Source organism: Sarcophilus harrisii, chromosome 4, assembly GCF_902635505.1.
Source record: "Sarcophilus harrisii chromosome 4, mSarHar1.11, whole genome shotgun sequence".
NCBI lineage: Eukaryota > Metazoa > Chordata > Mammalia > Dasyuromorphia > Dasyuridae > Sarcophilus > Sarcophilus harrisii.
This window is the reverse complement of record NC_045429.1, coordinates 270881149-270905859: the sequence shown is the minus strand read 5'-3', so window position 1 is coordinate 270905859 and position 24711 is coordinate 270881149. Positions and strand designations below refer to the sequence as shown.

The following is a 24711-nucleotide window of genomic DNA, read 5'->3' as shown; positions in this document are numbered from 1 at the left end:
GGAGCTGAATAGAGGATGAATTAAAGTGGGAAGAAACTTGAGGCAGACATCACTTAGCAGGCTATTTGCAATAATTCAGGTGTTATGTGATGTGAGACTGTTCCACAATAGTGGCAGAGTCGAAGAGAGAAAGAGATTGCAAAGGTAAAATTGAGAGGCTTCTACCATAGATTGTTTGTGACAGGATGTTACCTAGTAACTGGAGATTGCTGTTGCCCTCTACAGTAACAGGAAACAAAGAAGGTGAGGAGGGAAAGACAAAATGTTTAATTTTGAATATATTTAGTTTGATATACTGAAAAACAGTTGGAAATGTTAAATTGAAGGTTATACCAGGATAGGTAGATCTGAGAATCATCAGCATAGAGTGTCATGAAATCCATGAGAACTGAAAAGATCGTCAAATGGTGTAGAAGAAGAGAGGAAGAATAGTTAGGGAACACTTATGACTAAAGGTGTAGTCATGTAGAGAAGGATCCAGCAAAGGAGGCTCAGGAGAATTAGTGAGATGGAAGGGAGGAAAAACAGGAAAAAAATGCTACCTTGAAAACCTAGAGAGAAAAGAGATTATAAAGGAGAGGGTGATCAACAATCTGCAAAGAAGTCAAGAATGAGGAGTCAGAAAAAGCCATTGGATTTGGCAATTAGGAGATCAGTGGTGACTTTGGAGAGAGCAATTTTGAGGGAATGTTGAAGTTGAAACTAAATTATAAGAAAAGAGTGAGAGGAAAGAGCATGGAATGGCTTTTTCAAGGGATTTAACCACAAAACGCAAATCCTTTCCCTTTATTTTTCTATTTGTTTTTAATAATAAATTCTTTTAAAGCACACATACACACACCTCCAGTTCTTGTGATCCAACAGGTAGATGAGCAAAAGTCATGTGGATATTGCAATAGGAGTGGACTTTAGTGTTCCCAAGCAAGTCCAAGCCTCATTTGGATGCCCATCATGCATTTATTTAAATACATTTCTTCAGATACATCTAACATTTTGTTTGAACTATTTGAATTTCAGAAGTAGAAAAAGAATGATAAATTTTCATTCTTCACTTCTATCACCTTAGTAGTAATTCTTCCCTTCCCTGATAACACTTATTTTTTCAATTAAATATGAAGATTTTATGTAACATTTCACATTTTAAGAGAAAATAACATTTTTAAAATTTTATTAATGTAACATTCTTTAAGAGTGAATAATTTTAATTCTTGTTTATTTAAAAACTGTCCAATGATATAGATTTTTTTCCATTTTCTTAGGTATTTGCCTAAAAGAAATCCATTCTTAACCCATTGATGATTATTTTAAAGCCTATTGTGTGACTTTAGGATCTGATACCTGTTCTGTAGGCTCAGGTAAGATTTTGCTCTGAAAAGTGGAGCTGAACTCCATGATCTCCAAGATGCCTTGTAGCTCTAAAACCATGGTGCTAATGTTACTCTCACATTCTGAGTCTAGGATTATCTGCTCTGGGACTGAATTGATATAGAAAAGAAATGTTCTGTTTAAAAATGTCTTCTCTTGGAAACTCGAGGCATTGATTTCCAGACATACAATGAAATTGGTACAATAATTTTTTCTTCTTCATAGTTCTGATTTAAGAATCAAACTGCTTTTTCATCTTTCTTTAGGAATTGGGGGGAGGGAGGAAATAATGCACTATTAATAGTCATTCAAAGAATTTTGTGATTGACATGTCAGTACCTAGTTGACAAATCACAATATGTAAGGGTTGTAGAATTTTGGGGAATGAAACCTCTAAAAAAAGTTGAATGAACTGGAAAATGTTAATTTATGAAATTATTAAATGAGGGCAAGTATACCCAAGTCTTTGAGTGCTCATTAGGAAAGACCAGACTCAGCAGGAGGAAACAAGGAGGCAGTCACAATTTAATGAAACACAGTTATGAGAACCAAAAAAAAAAAAAAAAAAAAAAAAAAAAAAAAAAAAAAAAAAAACAAAAAAAAAAAAAAAAAAAAAAAAAAAAAAAAAAAAAAAAAAAAAAAAAAAAGCCACATAAAAGCAGACAAATGATGAAATAGGTACAGTGGATTACAATATGGAAGTCAAGCCAGTGCTTGATTCTCTTAGAAACGGCTAAGGTAAGAGCAGAAAGAAAGGAAATAAGAGGCTACAGTTGAATGGAGTGATGAGAGGAAGGACATGGAGTTGACTCAAATATCCTAAGTTATTTCTGCACTTTCTTGAGAACTCTGATAATTTTATCCATTTTCTGATCCAGAAAAACTCTCCAAAAGTTCTGCATGAGAGTTCTCTTCTACATCTCATGCTCTCTCTTCTCTCCTTGCCATATCACTCTTGGGAAGGGAGAAGGGAGTGGGGAAGGAATAAGGTAAAGGGCAATCAGGGGGGCTTGATTTAGGGAAAGACAGAGAAGGAGAGGAAAAGATGGCTTTCAGTTCTGGGATTTCTCCTTCCTTGTCAGACCCTCCTACAAGGATTGATGATAAATTTTGTCTGGATTAAGGAAAACAAAGAAGACACAATACCTTTGATTTTGGAAATAACCATCAAAGTATATTTCAAATGCATGAAAACCACAGAAAGGAGTTTTGTTCTTATTATCAAGAGAACAAGAATTCTCACCTACCTCACACTGGAGGAGCTCAGCCTTCCTATTGTGTCCAAAAGGTTTTAATTATGATCACTTTGGAGGATTTGAAGATTCTACTATCCTTTGGGACATGGTCCCTGGGCCATCCAGAAGGGCAGACACTAATTAAACTGTCTTTGGAAACCAGTGTAGAGATTTATTTTTATTTTCTCCTTTTTCTTCCAAATTATGTCTCAGGATCCAGACCCTTATGGGCATATCCAGAAACCACACCTACTCCTCTACCAGCAAATATTTCCATGTGCACAGAGTTTTTGACATAGACTTGTCCAAGGATACTAAACAAGTGAGTTTCCACAGAACTGCCCCCTCTCTTCCCCACCTTCTTCAAGTGATGATGAGACACATTGCTCTCTTTGGTTGTAAATGAGATATATCAGCTTTTATTTTCTTTTTTAAAAATAAATTTGTTAGGAAAGATATGCAACAAATAGGTAGGAATCACATGATCACTGATAATGAAAAAAGAGAGTCCTAAAGCTTTAGTTCATTCCTCTGAGAATTCACTAGACACCATAGAGGGAAGGAAGGAGGGAGGGAAAGAGGAAAGAAGGGAGAGGGGAAGAGAGAGAGTACACTTCAATCTGTATTCAAACACAATCAATTCTTTCTCTGGGTATGGATAGGATTTTTCATCATAAGTACTGTAGAACAGTCATGGGTCATTATATTGCTGAAAATAGCAAAGTCATTTACACTTGATCGTCCCAGGATCATCCCAGTATGCTATTAGTTTGTACACAGTACATTTCACTTTACTTGGGTTCGTGGAGGACTTTCCAAGTTTTTTCTGAGAGCATTCTGATCATTATTTCCCACAGAAAAATAATACTGCATCATAATCACAAATCACAGATTATTCAGTCATTCTCTAATTGATAGACAACCCCTCAATTTCCTTTTTTTGCCCTGAATATTTTTTTTTTTACATATAGGTAATTTTTCTTTTTTCTTTTTGGTCTCTTTTGGTATTTATGCCTAGTAGTGGTGTTTTTAGGTTAAAGGATATTCATAACTTCATAGTTCTTTGGGCATAGTTCATATCTTTTGATAATTTATCAATTGGGGCATGACTTATTTTTCATAAATTTGATTCAGTTCCATGTATTTTGAGAAGTGAGACCTTATCAGAGAAACTTGCCTCAAAATTCCTTTTACAATTACTATTGCTAACTGTATTTCCCCGATTTATTCTATTTTCTCCTTTTAGCCTGTTCCTTTTCAAAAGTGTTTTGCTACCGACCACTCTCTTCTGTCACCTTTCCCCCACTTCTTGAATCCCTTCCCCTCCTACTTTCATGCAGGGTAAGATAGATTTCTATTATCCTTATTGTGAATGTTGTTTCCTCTTTGAGTCAATTCTAATAAGAGTAAAGTTCACTCACTCTCTCTTCTTCCCCCTCTTTCCCTAGATTGTAAAAGATTTTCCTTGCCTCTTTTATAGCAGATAATTTACACCATTCCACTTCTTTCTTTCCCTTTCTCCCAGGACATTCCTCACTCATCCTTTAATTTTATTTTTTAAGTATTATTTCTTTATATTCAACTCACATCTGTGCTCTCTATCTGTATATATTCCTTCTAACTGCCATAATAAAGAGAAAAGTGGAACTCCTTCTTTTGGGATGTCTGTAGTACTTTTCTTTGATCTGGAAGCTTTAAGTTTGGCTATCATGTTCCTGAGATTTTCCACTTTGGGATTTCATTCAGGAGGTGACTGGTACAATATTTTTCTTCTCACTTTGTCCTCTGTTTTAAATAGATCTAGGAAGTTTTCTTTCTAAGATTTCTTGAAAATCATATCTGGGGACAAGAATTGGTCAGGATTTTTTGATAATATGATGATTTTTAGATTCTCTTTCCTTGATGTGCTTTTCATGTAGGTTTTTGGACTTTTTTTGTCTCTTCGTTTTTAAAAAATTGTTTTATTGTTTCCTTTCTATTCAGCCTATTCTAATTTTTCAGGGTTCAGCTGTTATATAAAAGTTACTATCAATTGTTCTAAGCTACTAATTTTAATTGCCATTCTTTTGATTTTAGTTGATATTTCTTTTAAAACCACATTTTTGGTGTCCAATTTCATTTCTTCTAAATATTTTATGAATGTTATAATAATGACATTCTTTTCTCAGAGGTTCTAGTTGAATTTTTTTTCTCCTTTTATCTCTTGGATTTCTCTCTATTAAAGCTACCTCATCATGTTCTGTTTTCTTTTGTTAACTCACATCTCCAAACTTCTATTTTGCAATAGGAATTTGTGTTTGGCCAAACTCATGCCATAAATGTATAGCATGAGTAAATTATTCTTGGTGCTAGATGTAGTGACTGTTAAAAACTCTAATTTTCATCAAGAATCTCTGGCTTTTGGCTTACTTACCCTTCTGAGGACTTGTACTGGGTAAATTTTGACTCCTACTCTGTCTCATTCTCCTTTCACAATCCTAATCTCAGAATGGAATTCTTTTCTTCCTGTGAGCCTTACAGATACCAACAAAATGTTGTTAATGACAGTGATGGTATGCCTCCTGCAAGGTTCCTGATGCTTTACTTCACAGTTCCTTTTTCTCTTGTTTTTCGGTTCTTGGGCAATAACTGTTTCATGTGGTAGGGCTTTTTTTTTTCCTATTGTGATTGAGTCTGGGCCATTTAAGCTCTGAATTGGACCCATGCTGTCTGGATGTTGGATCAGGCATTGACTATCTATATACTTGTGGGTCCTAATTTTTTGTACTGAATTCTGATACCTGGTCCATGTTGATCTGGCTCTGCATTTTTCAAAGTCTTGAGCATCATCAGAATAATGATACAGATCATCAGATTCCCAGTGCGAATTAAAAAGTCATTTCATAGCAGAAAAAAGAAAAACATTAAAGTGAAATTTGAGTCTCATGGTCATTTGTTATTCCTTTAAACATTGTCTCTACAATGACATTCTTAGACTTATCAAACATTGGATCTGTGTCCATTGAACTGAGCACATCTACTTTTTATCTTGTAGCAGATAATTTTTTAAAATCTTGTTTAATATTTCATAGTGAGAGGTTAATTTAATACTATTTTTCATATCTTTTTTATTTCTAAAATTAAACTTTGGATCTATAAGTTATACTCCCATAAGTCCAATTCTCACCTTTTCCTGGATGGATGAGGAGACTGTAAAGGACTCTTCTTAATCACAGAGTATTATGTCTGTCCTTGGTAATCTTTCAGAAGCTTCTTTGTTCTCCTATGTCTGCTCTGCCCAATTTGCTAGACTTGTTGCTTTCATTGTGCATATGTTGTTGCTGATATAATAAGACTGCAGTCAAATTTGTGGGTCATAAATATACATTTGGTGCAGTACATGACTTTAGTCTAACAAGAAAAGCAGCAGGAATCCTGGAGCCCATATCCATAATGATCTCTCTGAGAGATGCAAGTTTATTATCTTCCTCAAACTCCTAAATTTTAAGATTTTGTGCAGTCCTTATTAGGACATTGCCAGAGGAAAGGACCTGTAGGCCCATTTTTCTGGATGAGTGGTCCTTTCAGTCCAATGAAATCATATAGAGAGAGTGCTAAGCACAGTATCTGGAAACACTTAAGAAATGCTTATTCCTCTCTATTTCCATTCCCTTAACAACCTTCAGACTCCCATTTCCATTCTCATTTATCTAGCCATACATCAGTGAATCCCATCTGCCTTTAGTATCTGACCATCCTCCAAGCTCAGAAACTATAAAAAAGAAAAAAGATGACTGCCTTGATGAATCCTATTCCCTCTATTAGGACAACCTGATGGTTTCCATAGATGGCCACTTGAGGGAGCCAAAAGAAATTCGTGTTCTCCCCTTTTCCCACGCTGGCTCAAAAGAGCTAAGTAGGAGAACTATTGTGGAAGTGAGGGGGTGAAATGCTGCTCCAAATTTACCCTTTTGGGGAAAATGATCATTATTTTATCTCCTAATGAGCTTACCCATCAAACTGATCTGCTATCTATCACAGAGAGCATTTGGAAATTTGCTGGTTGTACTCACTTACTTAACCAAAATATTGCATCAATTGTTATGTTTATTATTGATATTTTTATTATTGAAACTCTGTCTACCCTCTATAATCCAATTAAAGATTCTAGAGGAATAAAAGCCTCCTCTTTCATTCATGCAGACTCCACTGACAGAGTCAAGAATTTCCTTAAGGACTTTATTGCTGACTATGGATTGCCACTCACTGTAAGTAATAATAATTGCACAAATTTCATTGGTCAATACTTTTAAAATATTTAAATATAATGCCTATTCAATAAGCATAATCTATAAATATAGGATATAGATATAAACTAATATGTATTTTGTATTTGAATATTTTACTTTTGAAATCTTTTTCACTATCTTATACTTAATATATGTAAAAGAATTACATAGCTACCATTTACAATTCAGAAGAGATGTGGAACACTAGCCAAATTTAGTGCAAGAAAAGACTTCCTTCAACAGAATCTAACTGAAGATTGTCTTTTTATAGGCAAAGAAAACAAAGGATCCCTATTTGAACTTATTAACTACAATATGACTGGTTCCTATACCAGTCATTTCAGTCAGATTGAATAATCTGACTGATCTGGCATTTGATACTGTATCCAGATATTCTATATGATTCAATCTGGGTTAATTTTCTCCTTTTATGCAAATCTCTGTTTTTGTTTTAATACACCCTGAAGCAGTATTTCCAAGCTAGAATGATAATACTTTACTGAAATTAATCTAGATTAGGGAAGAGAGTGGGGAGGGCTAGTTGGAACAGCATGTTCCAGGTAGTCCTCAGATCAAAGAATAACTGAAAGCTCGTCCTGTTGCAGCTACCTGTGATATCTGGTGACTATATTTTTAATAAAGATTTAATAAATAATTAAAATGCTGGAGAGATACCTGGAGTCTTGTTATGAAGGTTATGAAGACCTTCAAATACTAAACATGGGACTTGATAATTAATTCTAAGGACAATAGGGAGCCACCAAAGATTTTGGAGCAGGGGATTCTCCACTCAAATGCATTATGCTTCAGCAATATCATTTAATCCCTTTTGTGCATTATGGATTCAAGGCCTTTTAATGCTATCCCAAACATCTCCTCTGCAACCTGCCCTGGCTCCAAGGAGGCCTCCTCCTCCTCCTTGTTCAGTTCAATAACCAATCCTTCATCCATGATATATTTAGGAAATCCTTCAATTTCTTGATTCTTGCAACAGTTCAGCTATCTGGAGCATCCCTAGTGTAACTCCCATTGTCAGGGACTGAGCCTGAGACAGGGAACTATCCAAGGTTTAACAATCAGGTCCTGAACAAGAGAAACCCAACAATGCGATATTAGCAATGGGCTGCTCAGAGTGTGCCTGAAACTCAATCAAACCCATTAGCCATTAGTGGAATGAGGAGGCAGTACTCCAAAGTAACCAGTCATCCAAAGGAGAAATGTTTATTAAGTAACTGTTCTCCTCAGCCTTGGGTTTAAAAACATGGGAATACAAACTATCAGAGACATTTGGATACATATGAAAATGTAACAAATGATCCAAGTTCCTTACCTAACTATGTGTGGTACAGAGGGAAAATGCAGCATCTTACAGCTTCCCCATTATATACCATCATAAGCATATTTTTTCTTTGTTATACATTACACAAATGCCAGAAAACCACAGAAAGTATAACGAAGGTTATGATATTTCCTTGTTCCATTAGTCAAGGTCCATCCTGTTATTTATTTTCATTTCTTTAAATATCCTGTCTCAAAAATGCACTTGGGCCATGTCAACTGTTAGTAAATAAACCAAAGAAGTTCAGATATGAGTTATGATCTGGGAAAATGGCCTTACCAAGTCTCCTAAAGTCCTTCTTACAATCTTGTATGCCATACCATATATATTGTTTTTATTTTAATTTGCTTTATCTTCCTTGTTTTCTTAGAATAATGATAATCCTGTTGAAACCAATCATGATTGACCTGCATGAACTGTGATTAAAAAATAAAAAGGGAAAAGTGGAGAGTAGAGTCATCTGTAAGTCCTTTGGAAGACTGAAGCAAGGCAAGTTCACTTGGGAAACTTTAGGGGACATAGCAAGGCCTATTCTGCAGCTGGTGATCCATAGCAGAGCTCCCTCAGATTATTTGTTAGAAATAAGAAGGCTGACATGAACAAAGTGTACTTTATCTAGTGAGCAGGAGCCCCTTTAAAGGAATAAAAAAAACAGGACTAATAAAATGAGGAAATGTCACAACCTTGGCTATACTGTGATTTTATGACAACTATGGGATTATATAATAGAGGAAAACATGCTTATGATAAAGGAAAGCTATAAGAAATAAAGTCAATTGCATGCTGTAAGCTTGAACTTACCTGGCCCCACTCATTTCATTCACTACTTCATCCTGCACTCACATCAGTTGCTAACATCCAAAGAACCTTGTCATGACAACTTGAAACAATCTTGTTCATTTGGGGATGTCAGTTCTCTTCAGTGAATCTATAAATGGCTTCTTCCACTGTGTTTCTGGTGGGAATGATGGTGTGCTCATTTAAATCTGCCTCTGTATTGCAAAAGAAATACTAAACTAGAAGACTATGGAAGTGCTTTTGAATATCAGATCAATTTTTCATTAATTCATCCCTTGATACTTGAGTATTTGAGTATTCTCACATTTTAATAATGATGACAGTTTACCCAGGGCTCTGCAAACCAGGCTTTGGGTTTATGCAGAGCAGATTAACCCTAAACGATCCTTTCTTTGACTCATAGTGGCCCTATCCAGTTTACTCTAAGAAATCTCAGAATGTAACTCATGTTTATTCATATGTAACCACACATGTGTTTGAGAGCATCCTACAATCTTTATAGAAGCATTCAAAAAATATCTTCCAGCCTCTGGCACAAGAGAATCTTTATCTTATGCTACAGAAAACAAAGCAAAAGCAAAAGATTAGAGGAACCTTTTTCAATCCCCTTGTGCCAATTTAATTTTTAAGGAATTGATTTCTTCAATGAATTTATTTTTCATTTTGACTAATTGTATTTTTTAAAAAAATTATTTTCTTTTTCTAAACTGTTGACTCTCTTTTGCATGCCTCTCATTTCTTTTCCCAATTTTTCTTTTTCCTTTCACATTTGATTTTTTTTTAACTCCTTTATAAGCTCTTTTGAGAAACCTCTTTGGGCTAGAGACCAATTCATATACCCCTTTGAGGTTCTGCATATGGATATTTTGTCTTCTTCTGAGTTGGTGTTTTGATCTTCCTTGTCATCATGATAGCTTTCTATGTTCAAGGTTCTTTTTTGATTCTCACTCATTTTCTTCCTTCCTTCCTTCCTTTTTCTTTCTTTCTTTCTTTTTCCTATGTTATGACTTTTAAAGTCAAACTCTGCTCCTGCAGCGCAGAAGGCACTTTCCCAAGCTTGTTGCACACTTTTGAGCTTTGATTTTGAGCCCAGGAACGCCTTTGTTTGCTGACATCATTTGATCACAGTGCTGAAGACAGCCTGACCTAGTCCCACCTGTTGTTGCCTGGTTTCTCTGACTTGCAATTTTTTGATTTGTCTTCTGTGCTAAGATTAGAGGATGTCTCACTGGTCTGCTGTGATGCTGTTCTACTGAGCAAGGAAAGAAGGTTTCAGTTGCTGATCTGCTATTATGAAGACCTTCTCCCTGGCTTTCCTGGACAGTCTTTTACCCTCATGAGATTGCTCTTTCCTGAAGTCCTTCTAACCTATCTTGAAGAACTGGAAAATTGTTTCATTCCATCTCTTTGTAGGCTCTGTCATTACAGACTTTGTTCAGGAATTTGGTTTCATGTGGTTTTTAAGGGAAATTGGGAGAATTCAAGCAGCTTCCTGGCTTCACTCTGCAATCTTGGCTCTGCCCCCCCAGCAGGACATCCTGAAAGAGAACTAGACATGCTTATAACTTTTACAGGTGGAAACAAAAATCTCTGTGTTTACAAATGGGAACCCATCTTCCATTCAGTGATATATGTGAAAACCTATATGACTGTAAATCATATGTGGGATCTTTTCTCCATTCAAGACTTATATATAGGAAAAAGAAGAAAGAATCTCACCAAAACAAAATCCTTATGAATTAATGATAGAAAGCTCTAAACATTTAAGTTTCATTCAGAGACTTTTTTTGAATCAGCAGAAACTCTTCCCAGTGATGAAGAAACTTCAAAAAAGCCCACCTATTCCATCTCCATCTGGGGGAAAATGTGGTAAATACTGATTCAAATTGACCAAAGGAAGAAGGAGGAGAGTTAAGTGGAATTGAGGTGGGGGTCAGAGCCCAAGTTTTTCATGGACAGGGTTTATGGATGATTTGGGCCTGAAGAAAAAAAATGAAAGAAACCCTACATGGGTTAGTCCTAACTCAGAAAAGATACACATATCAGGGACCCAGTGCAGAAAATCCTATATCCTCCAATAGTCAGAGGCTGAAACTTCTTTTCATTTAGCAACAAATGTGGCATCAGAAAATTATAAAAGACTTAAACAGCAAAAGTATCAAAGAAAGATGAGCACTAAGTTATCAAAACAATTAGAAAAGTCTATTAACAAATAATATAAGATGTAGGAAAGTGAGATAGAATTTTGCGTACTCTCAATTACAGGATGGTTAAAATGAGAAAATAAATTCATAAAAGAAAGAATGATGAATATACATCAAGCCTGATCCCAGGATCAAGAATGATCAAGAATGTCAGTTGCAGTCCCAAGAGATTTTATCTCTAATAGAAAATTCTACTACCCCATAGCTCAGGGCACGAAGTTACAATAAATAATAAAATTTACCAGGACTCATACGAGGACATAGGAAATTTTGCTTAACATCTTTAACATGTTTTTCTTTTCTTCTTGAGTTTAAAGTCATCCTGGTATAAGAACGAATCATTAGAAATTAATTGTCTATAATAAACAAGCTTATACATTCTTAGTAAACATATTCCTGTTTTGGGGGGAACTATCCATGCCAAACAAATTCATTTCCCAGAGCTGAGCTGATAATCTCGCATACCCTCAAGGTTTCAAGAAAACTGACAATCTTACAAGTTAAGAGTAGTTGACAGAGACCCCAGAGAAGGAATTGAACTTGTTGCCCATCCAATTATCGGCTTCTGTGGCCTGGGCTGTTTGTTACCTCCTCCCATTTTGTGAAGGGGAAAAAGGATGCTGCATACCCTCATCTTTGAAGGTGAATTGATAAGGCTTTTACCTCAGACCCTCTTCTTCCACACACAGGAATTACCAATTTTAGGTTCAACATAGTTAATAATTTTAGAATTTTCATAACTAATAACCAAATAGTATTAGCTGTAATTTCTTCTTGATTTTCTAGCAAAGGTGGAAATACCTAATTCCCTAAATTACATTTACAAAACATTATAAAAACAGGGTTAGCAAGGCTATATAAACTTTCTTCTTTTAGTTCAGTCTATTCTTTCCCCAAACTGTTGTAGCTTTGGAAGTTTTCAGGGAGGGTTCCTGTTTCCTCCTTCCCTCAAATAAGTTTCCCTTTTCTTTTAGAGAAAAAACGTAACGATTCTTATATCTAAGATAGAACAGATTTTAAAATTGACTTAACTTTAGTTTATGAGATTCCCTAAATTCTAATTAAATGTTCCAGACTGAATTGCCATTTGGTTATTTTTCAATTCACACAAATCATTTCTCTTTTGTGAGCCAGGAAAGGGGTTAAATGCCCTTGATAGGACTCCCCAGAAGTCTGACTCCAAATAATGCAAAAGCAAGCTGTTTATTGCCAAAACTATTAAAGTTGCAGTGAATTGCTTTTTTCTTTTCCTAAAGTTTTCAAACTCTTAAATCTTCTGTTTACACTGTCAGTGAAAAATAGATTATAACTTACATATCCCTTCAGTAGGCTTTGATTAATGCTTCTTTGAAACTGCTTTTACTATCATATTTCAAATAATCAATTTCAATAAGCTTTCTCTCCCTCTCATCCCTCCATCCATGTATCCTTGCTGTGGTCAGGAAAGTAGGGAAGAAGGAAGAAAGAGAAAGAGACTCTTTCCTCTATGCACTGTCCTCCTAGTCCTGGGAAACCCAGGTGGGGTAACCTTAATTTAGTTGAATTGGCTTCCAAATTACTTTACACACACACATACAAATCATTCATCTCAACATTTGCATTGTATGTTGGGTCACTTCTAAAATCCATGTAAAGTTATCTAATATGAAGTAATTATATCCAATAAAACAGTTCACATTCTTACAGCATTTGCTTTATGTTAAGCACTTTTGCAATCATGTGATTTTCACAATAGCCATTATTATTTCTCTTTACAAATCAGAAAACTAGGCAGAGATAAAAATAATTTTTCATAAATTATATAACTAATACATTTCTGCAATTGAAATAGAAAACGGTGGGCTTACCAAATTCAGGGATCAACTGGCTTTTCCATCTCACACTGCTGGTTGGGTGCTACCAGGGGCACCCAGATTCTTTCCAGGTATTTGGACAGAACCTGCTGAAGGCTGGGATGGCTGATTCTAGGATCTTTCTTTGATAGTAGTTTCAGGTGCCAGGGCTCAGGAAATACTGACCATGGGGCCTGACTCCAATTCTGCCTCCACCCCCCAAGTTGGGGTTGGGGATGTGCTTGGGCAAGGTGCATGGGGTCCCTATGGCTGTTGCTGCTCCCTCCACTTCTATAGATAAGACAGAATTTGTGTTTCCCTACAGTTCTTCAGCTTTCTCTTAATCTGATCTGAGATGAGAGGGGCTAAAAGAAGGACATGGCCTATATTGATCTTGTTAGCAATCAAGGAAGTTAGGAGTCAAGGAAGGATTAGCAAAAGGTTGCTATTTACCTAGTTTGGTTTTTGTTGTTGTTTTGTTTTGCTTTTGATGCTCTTCTTTCAGAATGGGATAAGTTCCTAGAATTATCCCCAATATCTCAGGAATTTTTTCTTGCAATCTTAAAATGACTAATTGCCAAACTCCTTAACAATTGCTCTCAAAACCTTGATAATCGGCTAAAATGTTATTTTAGTGGTTCTATAATTTTGATTAGCTAACTTTATTTCTGTAGCCCCCAGCTTGGCCAGAACTAGGGGCCATAGGGAAAAAAATCAGGTTTTTCCCTTTTTAAAATTAATTTATTTATTTTTAATACACATTGTTTTATGAAACATGTTGGGAGAGAAAAATTAGAACAAGAGGGCAAAACCATGGGAAAGAAAATAAAACAGAAAAAAAGTGAACATAGAATGTATTGATTTACATTTAATCTTCATAGTTCTTTTTCTGGATCAGATGGTATTTCCTGTCCAAAGTCTATTAGGATGGCCATGAAGAGCTTTCCCCCTTTTTAAGGTGGGAGTCAAGGATGTTAAGAAATCTTTTCCAGTGTTCTAACTACAGCATAGAGGTTTTTTCTTGTTGGCTGCATGTTAAATCTTTCTGGGTAACAAAATCTACCTCACAAAACAAACATGAGATAGATATTTTGCACAGAGACATAGACACAGACAGAAATGATATGGAAGAAAACTGTCCAATTTTTGCCAAAAGCCATAAAATTTCTATTCCTATAGTGCCTCACCTCCTCCAGTATCCCTGGGAGGGTGAAAAGGTGACAAAGATTGCCTAGTTAGGAGGCAACTTTGCCAAGAATTGCAAGAATTCCCAGGACCAGGCATCCCCAGTCAAGGAAAATTTACAGCATGGAGCTCAAGACAACCCAGACAAGCCTTCCCAGTGCTTGGGTGTCTCAACTATAGAATTGAGGAAGAAAAGAATATGGGGGGGCTTATCTCAACAATGAGGGACTGAAGCCAGAGGAGACCAGATTCCCCCTATCAGGGCAACCAAATGTTGGGGTTCAAGAAAGACCCCCAAAAAGGTTGGGGTTCCAGATTGGTGTTACTAAGTTCTCAAAAAAATTTGCAAGCTCAGACCCATCTTCAAATCAAGGAATAAAGTTTATTATAATGGTTATATCATTTGAAGTGGGCTAAATTCCAAAAAAATATAGCAAAGAACCAGGAGCAAAAAGATAAATTTATAGGAAAAAGAAAGACCAGGTGCTTCATGTTACTGATTTGCTAATTTTATGGCTTACAGGTAGGTTTGAGGGGTGGTCTGTTCATTATTGGCTGAGGAGCTTTGTTATCACTGACCAGTAGATTGTAGTAGATCTGACAATCAGCAATATTTGTAGATTATCACATTCCTAAGGCCAGGGAACCTCGGGGTTAACATCATTCTCAAGGTCAGGGGATCTTAGGGTTATTGACAAATAGATTGTTTATCTGATAGACAGAAATGTTTGTAGAACTATAGCATTCCTAAGGTTAAGGGATCTCAGGGTTACTCTGACATATCCCCTAGAAACTGCACCCCATCATTCTCAGGTGAATTATGAGTTCTTAATTTCATAGTCTTTTTTAAGCTCTGCTGTGACTAAGGTTAATTATATAAGTTTTGAATTGGTTTTTAATCACATGAACTAGTTATTGGGAAACCAAATTAAAGAGATTCCATTTGACTTTAATGTCATAGTCCTCTTCAAGAATGAAGGACAAACAACATCCATGAGTAAACCTAATCTAGAACTGGTCATTTGAAAGACTCCTTCTTTCCTTCTTTTCTCTTTCTCTTCCTCCTTCCCTTTTTCCTTCCTTCCCTTCTTCCTTCTTTCCCTCCTTTTCTCCTTTTCTCTATCCCTATAGAGTATAATACCTTATCTATAGTACCTACCTTAAATGCTCTGAAAAGCATTTTTTCTCTTTTGTACCTCTGACCCCTTCTAAGATATTTTGGGATTTACAGGCTAGATTTCTTTCTTAATGACCAGGCCTTAAACCAAAACCAATCTGATTCTAATTGGTCACCAATAGGTCCTGGGTCAAGCCCCATTTGGTCATTGTTTGGATCCCAATTGACTCAGATTGAATGTAAATAATAGACATTTCTGCTTTGGACAGAAACTCTGAAGGTCTTCCCTTCCCAGATTCATTCCTTTGTTTATTTAGATTTTTTTTAACTGGGTGAAAGAGGAGGTTCTGAATAGATGTGGCTTCAGTGAAACTGAGACCTGTTGAAGACCTTAGCTTAAAAAAGCCAAGGTCTCCCATTGCATCCAGGGCCATCTTCAGTTGTCTTGATCTATATCTTGCCTCTGGACTCAGATGGCTTTGGAAGCAGGTAACCTTAAATAGCTCTCCCTCACTTAAATCCAATTGACTTGCATGGCATCACCTTACTGATCATGATCCTCTTCCAGAGCAAAGGGCAAACAACAATTAAATTCTATTAAGTCTTATCTCTAGCAGGTAGAAGTTCTACAAGTAAATTGGAACCAGAGAAGCAAATCTACTAGGAGTAACCTTGTCCAGAGATACCCTGAAAATGAAACCTATTCCAGAATTTCCAAGGGAAAATGTTTCCCAGAATAAGGTGACTACATGGAACAGCTAATATTCAAAAAGAAATAATCTGATTAAATGAAATTCTGTAATGGGTTATGAGGAGTAATTTGGATTAAGGAGATCTTATCTTATTTAATATTGGTGACCAAGTTGTCTGATTAAGTGTGTGATTCCTTGATTTTGAGGTACTGAGATATTTTGAGGTATATAACAAAAACAGGAAAACAGTGATGGTAACTTTTCATTATCTTTTATTATGTTGTTTCTTCTAAATATCTGAATGACTTCTAAAACCTATTTCCTATTAACCTCACCCAGGTTTAAGAAAAACAAAATAAAAAAGAAAAGACTCAGGAAATTAGTCCCTTTCCAAGGAAAGTCTTTTGTCATTCCAAGATAAATAAGGAGAAAAGGGAAATATATGTTTAAAAAATCCAAAAAATATTTCATTTGTGGATGGATTTCTCTAACACAGAGTTTTAAGGATATAGAAATCCCTTCCTATCAATTAACCCACTGACATGCTCAGTACCAAAATGATGTAGGTGATATTCAGTACCAAAATGACATGGTTGGTGTTTGGCACCAAAATGACATGGGCAATATAGACAGCAGATGATGGTAGGCACCAAAAGTTGGGGTTCAGTCATGTGAAGAATTAACAATGACCATTCTCTTTGGAAAAAGGTGTATTTATTTAGGGGAATAGGTTACAGACAAAATGAAGGGATACAATAGACATCAGGAACAGAAAATATGAAATAGAATTGAAAGAGCATATGAAAGACAAGTTCCTCAGTGGAACTCATAATTATCCAAAAGAAATGAAACACCTCATGAGGATGAGGCATGCCCTTAGCTGGCAGACTAAATACTGAAAGGGACTTAGCATCCTAAAAAGTTACTTAACTTTAAAGAGGAGAAGTAGGATTGAAAAGCATAGTGGATTTTGGGGGCAGAGCCAAGATGGCAGAGAGCAGATATGGCTTTTCATGAGCTTTCCCCAATGTCCCTCAAACTAACAGCAAATGAAGCCTCTGAACTGGCTTTGGAGTGACAGAACCCACAAATATTTGGAATGTAACAAATTTCCAGAAGAAAATAATGTGGAAGATCTTCAGAAAAGGTGTGTTTCAAATGGCCATGGAGGGAGGCAGGCTGAGTGCAGACAGGAGCACAGATACCTGAGCTCAAGGAGTGCAGACACCTAGGGTGATATGGGTTCTGCATGCTGGGAAATCTACAACAGTGTTAGATACTTTGCCTTGTTTTCAAGCCAGTAGACATCAAATTAGCTGTAACACATCCAATACAAATGCAAAAGGCAAATAGTGAGCCTCTAAACCCAAAAATATCACTGGATCTGGCCACACCCATCCAGCATCAGAAGTTAGTCAGCACTGACCCAGTGCAGCCACTGTCACATGTAGAGGAAGCTTGAAAAATCTCCCCTCTGCCCTAAAAGTAGGCCTTAACCATTGAAAAAGAATGACCAAAAAAAGCAAAAAGAACTCTAACAATAGATATTTTTATGGAAAAAGAAAAGAACAGATTTCAAACCCTGAAGAGACTAAAAGCAGATCTTCTCCAGATAGAGCCCCAAAGGGTAATATGAATTAGTCCCCATCTCACAAGGCTCTCTTGAAAGAATTAAAAAAGGATCTTAAAAGAGAGTTAAAAGAAAATTGGGGAAAGGCAATGAGAATGTTGCAAGAGGTTTTGAAAAAGGAAACATAGAAATTATCTGAGGAAAATTCCTTACAAAATAAATTTAATGAAATGTAAAACGCATAAACTCTTCACAAAATAGACTTGACAAAATGGGAAAAGAAAAACAACTCCTTGAAAAACAGTCTACTATTTTGAACACTGAAGAACAATTTCTGCAAAAGTCACACAAGAATACCTCTATTCTCTCATTAATTTTCCTTTATGTTTTTCTTTTTTAATGGAAGCACTTCCAATTATTTTCACTTTATTGAGAAAAACTTCATTCTTCTGACCATATCTGTGAAAGCTCTTTTTACTTGCTGGTTCCTTAGAGTATAAATGAAAGGATTTAACAAAGGAGCAACTGAGGTATTCAGCACAGCTACTCCTTTATTAAAAGTTGCTGCTTCTTTCAAAGATGGGTTAACATACATGAAGATGCAGCTACCATAGGAGAGAGAGACAACTATCATATGAGAAGAGCAGGTAGAAAAGGCCTTTTTCCTTTTCTGAGCAGAAGGGATTTTCATAATTGTCCTCATGATATATGCATAGGAGATCATTACCAGTAGTAATGTAAAAAGAAGAGTCACCACAGCCAAGACAAATTCAATCATCTCTATGAAGTATGTGTCTGCACAGGTCAACTGGAGCAATATGGTATAGTCACAACAGTAATGGTTGATGATGTTAGATGCACAAAATGGCAACATTGTGGTCATGATATGCGGTCCAATAACAACCATGAAACCAGAGATCCAGGAGCTAAGGACCAGTTGGAGACAAAGCCTCTTGTTCATCACCATTGTATAATGCAAGGGCTTGCAGATGGCCACATAACGATCATAGGACATGGCAGCCAAAAGATAAAATTCTGTTGCTCCCAATAAAATGGCAAAAAAATATTGAGTAAAACATCCAACAAAGGAAATAGTTTTGTTCCCAGTTCCTATATTCACTAGCATTTTGGGAACAAAGACAGTTGTAAAGGAAATTTCCAAAAAGGAGAAGTTCCGGAGGAAGAAATACATGGGAGTCTGAAGGTGGGAATCCAGCAGGGTGAGAATAATGATGGTCAGATTTCCAAAGACACTTAAAAGATACGTTAGTAGTAGAAAAACAAAAAGAATAACTTGGATCTCGGGGTCATTTGTCAATCCTACAAGAAAGAACTCTGTCACTGTGGTTTGGTTTCCCATCAACAGCATCTGCCAAAGTTAAGATGGAGAACAAGTGAGAAAAATCAGAATGAATTTATGTATACCAAAGTTTCAGTGGAAAATCAAATCAAGGAGGGGTTAGAGGGAGAGAGAAACGGGAAACTTTTCTCAAGCATGATTATGGTCTAGGTACTATGCTAAGTGCTTTGCAGATATGTGATTTAATTCCCACAGCAACCATAGGAGGTAAGTAGTATTATCCCCATTTTATACTTGAGTTTACTTGAGGCAGATAGAAGTTTAGTGACTTGCCCAGCATCACACATTAAGTTTTTGAGGATGGATATCTATTCAAGTGTTTATGCCTCTTGGTCCATACTCCTCCCTTCCTTCTCACTCTTCCCTCTTTGATACAGAAAATATAATCTCAGGTGATAAATTATTGATGCATTGACAAGACATAACTACTTGGATCACCTTTTTCCAATGAAGAAATGAAATATTGACCTGCCCAAGTACAAGAAATCTAATCACAGAACATATATTTATAATGAGGTGTAAAATGAAATATAAAACATGATGGAGGAATCCATGGAGTATGTTCTTTCAACAAATCTGAAGATATATACCATCACAGGATGAATAATAAATCAGCTCCCTGAGCCCAAAGCAAACTTCTAGAAGTGGAAGTTGAGAAAGGAAAGCCTCCTGGTATGGGGCCAATATTTTTTACCTTCTGTATCCATAAACACATTAATATCCATTACATCCTGAGACCAATTCAAGGTATATGTGGGAAAGGGAAGATAAAGCCTCCTTCCCTTCCAATAATACTATTGCATAATAATTACTATTAAATAATAATTTAAAATAAAGTGATAGGCTGGTCTTCTTAAAGGACTTTAATGATTAAAAAGTGTTTCACAATAAAAATGATAATTCTACCCAAATTAGTCAATTTATTCAGGCCCATATCAATTAAACTATCAAAAATAATTTATAAAATTAGAAAAAGAAAGTAACAACAGTTATTTGGAAGAACAAAAGCCCTAAGACATCAAGGGAATCAATAAGAACAAATGTAAATTAAGGTAGTCTAAGCATAAAATATCTGAAACTATATTATAAACTAATGATTCTCAAAACAATTTATTACTGGCTAAGAAGTAGAATGACAAATCACTGAGCAAGATTATGTACAAATTACATTATAGTAAATGACCATGTTAATATACAATAAAACTAAAGATCCAAGCTTTTGGAACAAAAACTTGTTATTTGAAAAAAAAACTGCTTGTTTCTACTGGGATTATATCCCAAAGAGATCTTAAAGGAGTGAAAGGGATCCACATGTGCAAAAATGTTTGTGGCAGTCCTTTTTGTAGTGGCTAGAAACTGGAAACTGAATGGATGCCCAACAATTGGAGAATGACTGAATAAATTGTGGTATATGAATGCTATGTAATACTATTGTTCTGTAAGAAACGACCAGCAAGATGATTTTAGAGAGGCTTGGAGAGACCTACATGAACTGATAGTAAGTGAAATGAGAAGAAACAGGAGATCATTACACACAGCAGCAACAAGTCTATACAACGATCAATTCTGATGGACGTGGATCTCTTCATCAGTGAGAGGATTCAAACCAGTTTTACTTATTCAGTGATGAAGAGAACCATCTACACCCAGAAAGAGAACTATGGGAACAGAGTGTGGAACACAACATACCATTCTCACTGTTGTTATTTGCTTGCATTTTGTTTTCTTTCTCAGTTTTTCTTTTTTCTTCCTTGTTGATCTGATTTTTCTTGTGCAACAAGATAACTGTATAAATGTGCATACATATATTGGATCTAACATGTATTTCAACATATTTAACATGTATTGGATTATCTGCCAGCTAGGAGAGGGATTAGGAGGAAGGAAGGGGAAATTTGGAACAAAAGGTTATACAAGGGTCAATGTTGAAAAAATTACCTAAGCATATGCTTTGTAAATAAAAAAGCTTTAATAATAATAATAATAATAAAGAAATAAGAAAAAAAGAAGAAAACTGCTAAAAAAAACTGGACAACAATATGACAGAAATTCAGAATAAATCAGTATCTCATACCATATACCAATTCACCAAGTTAAGGTCAAAATGTGTACAGATTTGTACATAAAGGGTGTGTCTGCATAGGCCAAATGGATCAATATTGTATAGTCAGTCAAAAGAGTACTGGTTGATGATGTTTGATGCACAGAATAGCAATGATGTGCTCATGATACATGGTTCAATAACAACCATGAATCCAGAGAGCCAGGAGATAATTTTGATACTATAAAATTAAGAAGTTTTTGAATAAACAAAATCAATGCAACCATAATTATATGGAAAATAGAAAAGTGGGAGGGAAATTTTCCTATAAGTATTACTGATAAAGATCTCATTTTTAAGTATATTGAGAACAGAGGCAAGCTTCTAAAAACACAAATCATTCCCCAATTGATTAATTGTCAAAGGATATGAACAAGCATTTTTCAGACAAAGAAACCAAAACTATCTTTTGTCTATATGAAAAATTAAAACAACTCCAAGGTACAGCTATAAAAGTGGTTAATATGACAAAAAAGAGGAAAATGTGGAAGGGAATATGGGAAAACTGAGACATTATTGCATTGTTGGTGGAGATATAAACTGATCCAATCATTCTGGAAAGCAACTTGAAAATGTGCCCAAAGTGTTATAAAACTGTACATCTTTCATCTAGCTATATCACTGCTAGGTCTTTATTTCCAAAGAAATCCATAAAAAAGGAAAAGGACATATTTATACAAATATATTTATAACAGCTCTTTTGAGGTGGTTAGAAATTGGAAATCAAAGGGATACCTATCCATTGAGGAATGGCTAAACAAGCTGTGGTTTATGGTCATAATGGAATATTCATGTGTTTTAAGAAATGACAAGCAGGATAGTGTCAGAAAAAATCTGAAAAGACTTCCAAGAACTGATGTATAGAGAAATAACAGAACTACGAGAATTTTGTACATAGTAACAGCAATATTGTTTGATGAAAAATTGTGACTTACTTATCTATTCCCAGCAATACAATGATCCAAGACCATCCCAAAGGAATAATGACGTATGATGAAGTCACTTAACATCTAAAAGACTCAGTTTCTTCTTCCATAAAATAATGACACAAAATGCCAACAGAAGCTAACACATAATATTACTGGAAAGCAATGATATGATGCATATGAAGCTCTTTTAATTTTAATTTATTATTTAAAAACATTTTCATTTAAAATTTTAAATTTCAATTTTGATCCTTCCCCATTCGTCACTCTTCATATTAGTCAGCTTGTACAATAAAACTAAAAGAAATTGAATGAAAGAATGAAATTCTAATGAAAGAAATTAAGTGAAAAACAGCATACTTTGGGGCACCTAGGTAGTATAGTGGATAGAGCATCAGCCCTAAAGTCAGGATGAGTTCAAATCTGGTCCCAGACACTTAGTACTTCCTAGCTGGGCAAGTCACTTAACCCCATTTGCCTCAGAAAAAAAAAAAAAAGCATGCTTCATCTGGAAGAAGAAAAGGTCAAGAATTTCAAAGGAATTAATGAAAACAAAAAATCAAATGAAGGTGGCCTAGCTGTACAAGATCTAAAACTATATTATAAAGCAGAGGTCATCAAAACCATTTGGTACTGACTAAGAAATAGACTAGTTGATTAGTGGAATAGGTTAGGTTCACAGGACATTATTGACTATCTTATCAATAACTAGTCAATAACTATAGCAATCTAGTGTTTGACAAACCCAAACCTCTCAGCTTTGAGGATAAAAGTTTTTCACTATTTGACAAAAACTGCTGGGGAAACTAGTATGGCAGAAACTAGGCATTGACCCACACTTAACATCATATACCAAGACAAGTCAAAATGGATTTATGATCTAGACATAAAGAATGACATTATAAATAAATTAGAAGACCATAGGATAGTTAACCTCTCAGTCTATGGAGGAGAAAGGAATTTGTGACCAAAGAAGAACTAGAGATCATTATGGATCACAAAATAGATCATTTCGATTATATTAAGTTAAAAAGTTTTTATACAAACAAAACTAATACAGACAAGATTAGAAGGGATGCAATAAATGATGAAAACATTTTTATATTCAAGGATTCTGATAAAGGCCTCATTTCCAAAATATATAGAGAATTGACTCAAATTTATAAGAAATCAAGCCATTCTCCAATTGATAAATGGCCAAAGGATATGAACAGACAGTTCAAATGAAGAAATTGAAACTCTTTCTAGTCACATGAAAAGGTGCTCCCAATCACTACTGATCAGAGAAATGCAAATTAAGACAACTCTGAGATACCACTACATGCCTCTCAGATTGGCTAAGATAACAGGAAAAGTTAATGACATATGTTAGAGGGGTTGTGGGAAAACTGGGACACTAATACATTGTTGATGGAACTGTGAATGAATCCAACCATTCTGGAAAGCAATTTGGAATTATGCTCAAAAAGTTATCAAACTGTGCATACCCTTGACCCAGCAGTGTTTCTACTGGGCTTATATCCCAAAGAAATCTTAAAGGAGGGAAAGGGACCCACATATGCAAAAATGTTTGTGGCAGTCTTTTTTGTAGTGGCTAGAAACTGGAAATGAATGGATGTCTATCAATTGGAGAATGGCTGAATAAATTATGGTATATGAATATTATGGAATATTATTGATCTGTAAGAAATGATCAACAGGATGATTTCAGAGAGGTCTGGAGAGACTTACATGAACTGATGCTAAGTGAAATGAACAGAGCCAGGAGATCATTATACTTGGCAACAATAAGATTATATGATGATTAGTTCTGATGGACATGGCTCTCTTCAACAATGAGATGATTCAAAACCAGGTCCAAGTGTTCAGTAATGAAGAAAGCCATCTACATCCAGAGAGAGGACTATGGGAACTGAGTGTGGACCACAACATAGCATTTTCACTCTCAGTTATTGTTTGCTTGCATTTTTGTTTTCCTTCTCAGATTTTTTTCTTTCTAGATCCATTTTTCTTGTGCAGCAAGATAACTATATAAATATGCATACATATATTGGATTTAACATATAATTTAACAAATTTAACATGTGTTGGACTACCTGCCATCTAGTGGAGGGAATGGGGGAAAGAAGGGGAAAATTTGGAACAGAAGGTTTTGTAAGGGTCAAAGTTGAAAAAAATAACCCATGCATATGTTTTGTAAATAAAAAGATATAATAATAAAAAAAGGAAAAAAAATAAAATGCTTAAAGTCAAGAGTTGGAGTGTTACAGTTCATGGAATAGCCAGGAGGCCAGTGTCATTGGCTCAAAGTGTAAATGTTTGATAATAAGAAGATTGTAAGTAAGAGTCATAAGAAGAATGGAAAGGTAGGAGAGGGATAGGTTATGAAGTGCTTCAAATACTAAACTGAGGAGTTGATCCTGGAAGCAATATAGAGCCACTGTGTGTGTGTGTGTGTGTGTGTGTGTGTGTATGTGTATGTGCGCGTGTGTGAGAGAGAGGGAGGAGGAGGAGGAGGAGAAGGAGGAGGAGGAAGAGGAGGAGGAAGAGGAAGGGAAGGAGGGAGGGAGGGAGAGAGAGAGAGAGAGAGAAGGAGGGAGAGAGTGAGGGAGGGAGGAAAGGAGATTGTGAGACCGGCATTTTAAAGAAATCACTTTAGTAGCTGAATAGAGGATGAATGAAAGTGGGGAGAAACTTGAGGCAGAAAGACCTCTGATTA

General features: G+C 35.6%; 1 protein-coding gene and 1 long non-coding RNA gene across 2 annotated transcripts; one reads left to right on the top strand and one right to left on the bottom strand.

The window, feature by feature from the left end:
- Nucleotides 1-201: 201 nt before the first annotated feature.
- LOC116423696 lies at nt 202-8881 on the top strand. The gene is made up of 5 exons (XR_004234204.1): nt 202-243; nt 1260-1355; nt 2814-2922; nt 6783-6847; nt 8578-8881. It is a non-coding gene; the product is annotated as an uncharacterized LOC116423696 (long non-coding RNA).
- Nucleotides 8882-18026: 9145 nt separating this feature from the next.
- LOC100922731 (olfactory receptor 2AP1-like) lies at nt 18027-18965 on the bottom strand. The gene has a single exon (XM_003769064.1). The coding sequence runs from the start codon at nt 18963-18965 to the stop codon at nt 18027-18029; it is 939 nt and encodes a 312-aa protein (XP_003769112.1).
- Between the last annotated feature and the right edge of the window lie 5746 nt (nt 18966-24711).

Coding starts and splice junctions, on each gene's coding strand:
- LOC100922731 (XM_003769064.1), bottom strand. CDS start 18,965: ATGGGAAACCAAACCACAGTGACAGAGTTCTTTCTTGTAGGATTGACA.